Source organism: Lutzomyia longipalpis, chromosome 2 (assembly GCF_024334085.1).
Source record: "Lutzomyia longipalpis isolate SR_M1_2022 chromosome 2, ASM2433408v1".
NCBI lineage: Eukaryota > Metazoa > Arthropoda > Insecta > Diptera > Psychodidae > Lutzomyia > Lutzomyia longipalpis.
Genome location: NC_074708.1, coordinates 38,385,772 through 38,390,862, shown reverse-complemented (window position 1 = coordinate 38,390,862; position 5,091 = coordinate 38,385,772). Strand labels below are relative to the sequence as shown.

The following is a 5,091-nucleotide window of genomic DNA, read 5'->3' as shown; positions in this document are numbered from 1 at the left end:
GAGAAGTGAATTTTGGTTTTTCGGCTATGCTACTACTCCAAAGGAGAGGGAGAAACGCCGTATAGCATGAGCGTTTCAGTGACCCTCATACAAACTCTGTGAGACCGGCGTCGTTCCATAGCGCAACATTTTTACTACACAAAATATAGGGAACTCGCGCATTCACTGCTTTTCTCTCATATCGCATCCTCTCTCCGTGCAGAGTTCTTTTTCTATGTCATAATTTTGCAAGTGGAACACCACAGAGAACATTATGTAGGTGCCATATAATTGACCCACAAATGGAAGTTAGTTATGCTGATCTTTTAGTTAGCATCACCTGTTCTTACAGGTGTTTAAACTGTTTAAATTAAAAAGAAAGAACTCATTTACAAGCAATGTAAAAAAAATATATTTTGAAAAACAAATTCATTTTTTGCCCTCATTGACCCAAAAATATATACATTATACAACAAAATTATGGGAGGACGGGATAATTTGGCCACTTTGGCGGTTTATTGGGATATATCAAGCAAGTGTGGGGGTACGAAGAAAAACAAATAGCCCTATTTTGTAGGAAATTTTCCGGCCTACAACTTCCCCATACAACACTTTTCTCTATCTCGATGAGAAATGAGTGAATTTTCCATTTTCCTAGACTCTTTAAAAGTGGCCAAATTACCCCCAAGCACGGGTAATTTGGACATTTTGACGCACAAATTGTTAAATATGAAAATTTTTGGACAATAAAATGATTTTATTTTTCCGATTATTTTATTGGAAGATAGGATACTTATCTAAGATTCATTTCCAGTAATTTGCCAGATAAAAATATTTAACAGAGCCTCAAACTTTAACATTTTCTCAACCATAAACGAGCAAAAACTAAAAGTAGCCGTTTTTCAGATTTTCGTAAATTTCTTTTTTTAGCTAAATTTTTTTGGTATAAATTGTTTATAATCATTAATAAATCATTAAAAGGCACAACCATAGTGAATATCTTGAACGTGCGTCGGAAAATAGTGCCGGAAAAACTCAATTGGCCAAATTACCCCACTCCAATTTTCCGGATAAAACCATTTCCACAGGAAAATCTGTTTGAGATATCGGAAAATAGATGTCACTATCGTGTTTATCAATGACCCTTAATGGCTTAAAAGTTAATTTTCAAGTGTTAAAAATTTTTCGAAAATTACGAATTCCCAAAATGCGAAAAGCACTTGAAATTGAAAAAAAAAATGATTTTTATCAAATAAAAGAAAATCTAATGATCGGATTTTCCCCATAGGGAGTATAAACTGTGAAGAAATGGATTTTCTAGCGTGGTAATACCATTTTTAGAAATCGAAAGTAGCCAAATTACCCCGTCCTCCCCTACATACCTTACTCTATCGATCGTATCTTTGCCTAAGCGAATGTATTTGGCAAAATAAACTATTTTCAAAAGTAGAATTTTGGCAGAGACTTCCTTGAGAATTAACAGCTGTGCAAGTGAATTGTCGTTCCTTATGGGTGCTGCTTCTACTGCTCGTTGTTGGACTATCCCTTTGGTATTGTCTTGTCGATGGTATTTTATGTTCTTCCTCAGTTGTGGTGTCCCCAAATCCTTGCAAAAATTTATTCCAACTAATATGCATTGCTAGATATTTCCCACCAATTATGCACACTAAAGTACTCAATAAAGCAGGTAGCGACATCCCCATCTCTGAGTACACATCACACAGAGCATTTCCAATTGTAATGCTCACAAATAAAATTCTACTCAAACCATCCACTTGTATAAAAGATAAAATGATCATACCCATAAAGAGGAAACCAATGTGATACATAATCTTATAGATACTAATTTCTCCTAAATTATCTTCAATCCATTTCCCATTTCTTCCTATATCGTCTTTCCATTGATTAATAATTACAAATAGCCCCTCAATGACTGTTTGAATCTCTTCGAGTGTATTGAGATTTTCCCTGTATTGCGTTGATACTTGTTGAATTTGTTGTAGTAAATTTGTATTAACAGCAATAATATCTTTGGTGATTTTCCCGGAGTTTTCATGCAATTCTTTGAGATCTGCCTCCAAGGTGGTTTCCACGTTGGATATTCTTGTTGACAATTTATTAAATTCTATTAAAATATTTTCTGGAAAAAATTTAAAAAAATTATTTGTTTTTTTAAGCTCTTTAACAAAAAAAAGAACTTCCTACTTACCGAACTTTTGTACTTGTACTTCCTGCAACATTGTACTCTTCAACGAAACTTCTTTGATACTCGTCATGTATTTTATCCTTGGAATAAATAAATTAAATATTTAATTAATGTTTAAATGTTTATTTATTGCAAATCTTACCGAATATGGTCGATAAAACGTAAAATCTCCTTTTCATTCTCAATGATACGCTGATTACTGCTATCAATTGCATCATTGAGATTTTTTTGTTCCTCCACAAGTTGGTCAGAGATTTTAAGTTGTTCTTGTGCTGCACAGAGATAAAAAAAAAATTAATTATAAAAAGAAAAGCATAAAATAAATTCCAACAAAACACATTACCATAAGAAGATAATTTATTTACGGCACTTTCTGCCCATGCACGATACTGCAACTGCCCAACGACAATGCAAATTGCTTTTGCTCTTGTAAACATTAACTGATAGGAATTGTAAATTTCCGCCGAGTCCAAAAGAGCCGTGCAGTCCCGGAGTGTCATTGTTTCTGAGCATTCCAACAAATTCTGCCCCTCTATTAATCGATGACAATTAAGGAGCATAATTGATAATTTTCCCAGCTCCTCTTCATTCATTTTCCCACAGTTCTTGCGTAATTTCAAAACAACTCTATGCTGGCATCGGTCCAAATTTGTAATTGTTTTTGCACCGGACAGCGCAAGAGCTTCCTCGAGGAAAATCGTTTCGTGAGGTGTAACTTCGTAAAGTATTTTTGGAACATTTTCCTCCAAAGGTTCTTGTCGTTCTTGCCTATGGACTGCAGATTCGCTGTACTCTGCAAAAAAAAATTCTAACGTTAGAAAATTTTTTTGGTAAAATAAAATTTACTTTCTAATGTAATATTTACGTGGTTTTGACCAAATTAATTCGGTGATATATTCCAAAACTCCTTGTGTATTTACAGCATTCAGGAAAGATACAATAAGAAGAAAATAAAGAAAATATCTAAAAGAAATTGTGACAAAATTAATGCAATGACCGTTACAAGTTAACAAGTTGGGGAAAAAACACTTAGGTACCGCATTTCTTAAAATTATTGCTTCACTCTTATTTATCTAATAAAATAAAAAACATTCAAATCTAATAGTTTTTTTATTTGTTTTCTATTTTAATTCTTTAAAAATAAAACTTTTAAAAGTGTTTTAAAGATTTTTTAAAGCATTGATGTAAAATTCCATGCGAGTACTAAAAAAATGACATTTACTTGACGCGCCTTTGGGTCTTTTTGGGTATTTTGGGTATTGATCAAACCGCGCAAAGTTTTCCTTTGTTGCTCTAACCTCACTTTTCTTTAGAAAAAATTTAAAAATTTTTTTTTTTTTTCGGAGAAAAACTCATTTTTGGGGCTTTAAAGAACGTTATTCACGAGGCATAGTGTAAGTCCCCCGAATGTAACCAAAATTGGTTTTTAAATTATTGTAGGGGATCATTAAAGGTTCAAAATAAGCGTAGTCATTTCCCGGAAAAGCGCTGGGAAACCTACGAATTTTCCGATTTTCTGTTTAACCTATATAGATTTATTTCTCAATTTCTAGCAATTGTAGAATATTGCGATTGGTGTCAAATGAAAGCTATATCAATGCTTAATATTATATATTAAAACCATTTTCCAAAATGCACTAGAAGGTGAAAATTCGGAAAGATTTTCCGATCACGCATTTTTCTTTCGCCTCCCATTCCCACAATATTGCATGGGACCACCTGGAACATCCCTTATTTTGTAGCTTTTTTAATCCTCTTTCATTTGGTATAGCACTTGCAGGGGAAATCCACTGGGAAAACTCGCTACAGAATGATTTTTCAAAGTAAAGCACATTTTCGCATTGGAGAAAAAGAGATGGACAATTTTTTTCTAGGGGAACATTCTAGAAACATCAAAGAGGAGAAATCGTTTATCTCTTTTCTTCCAACGCGAAAATGTGCTTAACTTTGGAAAATCATTCTGTAGCGAGTTTTCCCAGTGGATTTCCCCTGCAAGTGCTATACCAAATGAAAGAGGATTAAAAAAGCTACAAAATAAGGGATGTTCCAGGTGGTCCCATGCAATATTGTGGGAATGGGAGGCGAAAGAAAAATGCGTGATCGGAAAATCTTTCCGAATTTTCACCTTCTAGTGCATTTTGGAAAATGGTTTTAATATATAATATTAAGCATTGATATAGCTTTCATTTGACACCAATCGCAATATTCTACAATTGCTAGAAATTGAGAAATAAATCTATATAGGTTAAACAGAAAATCGGAAAATTCGTAGGTTTCCCAGCGCTTTTCCGGGAAATGACTACGCTTATTTTGAACCTTTAATGATCCCCTACAATAATTTAAAAACCAATTTTGGTTACATTTGGGGGACTTACACTATGCCTCGTGAATAACGTTCTTTAATTTTAACTACATTTAGGGCCCCAAATTCGAAAAGCAGTAAAAAAAACCTCCAACAATCGCCGCCGCTTCAATGACGTCATTGCAGGAGAAAGAACTTGAGAAAGAAACATCGCAAAATTTCGAGTCAGGAGATGCAGAAATCTCCGGATCTGCTGCCGGAGACGTGGCTGCAATTGAGAGTCATCAGGAACAGCCTTCCTCAGTTCCAATAAATACCCTTGTGCAGACAGGTTTGTATAAGTAATTGATTCACTTTAAAAGAAAATTACAAGTCGCAATCTTTTTAGACCCTTCAGGATTAGCATTAAAGGAAAATTCCCAGGAAGAGAATGGAGATAAGGAAAGGAGAGAACAGGAACTCTCCAAAACGACTGTTGCTGATACAAAATGTACTATAGAAGATAACATCCTGGAAACAATTGATTTACTAACAGATTCTGAGGATGATGATGTAGAGCATTTATTCAAATTGATGTGAAAACTGATGAGGAAGTGCCAATAAC

The 5,091-nt window shown here is 34.1% G+C and overlaps 2 protein-coding genes across 3 annotated transcripts; one reads left to right on the top strand and one right to left on the bottom strand.

Annotated features, from left to right (window-relative positions):
• Window positions 1–1,221: 1,221 nt before the first annotated feature.
• LOC129791334 (protein brambleberry-like) lies at window positions 1,222–3,390 on the bottom strand. The gene is made up of 6 exons (XM_055829459.1): window positions 3,223–3,390; window positions 3,051–3,148; window positions 2,529–2,978; window positions 2,328–2,457; window positions 2,189–2,265; window positions 1,222–2,119 (listed from the first exon to the last, which is right to left on the bottom strand). The coding sequence occupies exons 1-6, from the start codon at window positions 3,225–3,227 to the stop codon at window positions 1,368–1,370; spliced, it is 1,512 nt and encodes a 503-aa protein (XP_055685434.1). The 5' UTR covers window positions 3,228–3,390; the 3' UTR covers window positions 1,222–1,367.
• A 1,199-nt stretch (window positions 3,391–4,589) lies between these two features.
• Window positions 4,590–5,072, top strand: LOC129791385 (uncharacterized). Of its 2 annotated transcripts, none has more exons than XM_055829545.1 (2): window positions 4,590–4,818; window positions 4,885–5,072. In XM_055829545.1, exons 1-2 carry the CDS (start codon window positions 4,659–4,661, stop codon window positions 5,064–5,066), a joined length of 342 nt encoding a protein of 113 aa, XP_055685520.1. In that variant the 5' UTR covers window positions 4,590–4,658; the 3' UTR covers window positions 5,067–5,072. The 2 variants fall into 2 exon arrangements, with proteins under 2 accessions (XP_055685520.1, XP_055685519.1); XM_055829544.1 differs by having other exon boundaries at window positions 4,876–5,072.
• Window positions 5,073–5,091: the final 19 nt, after the last annotated feature.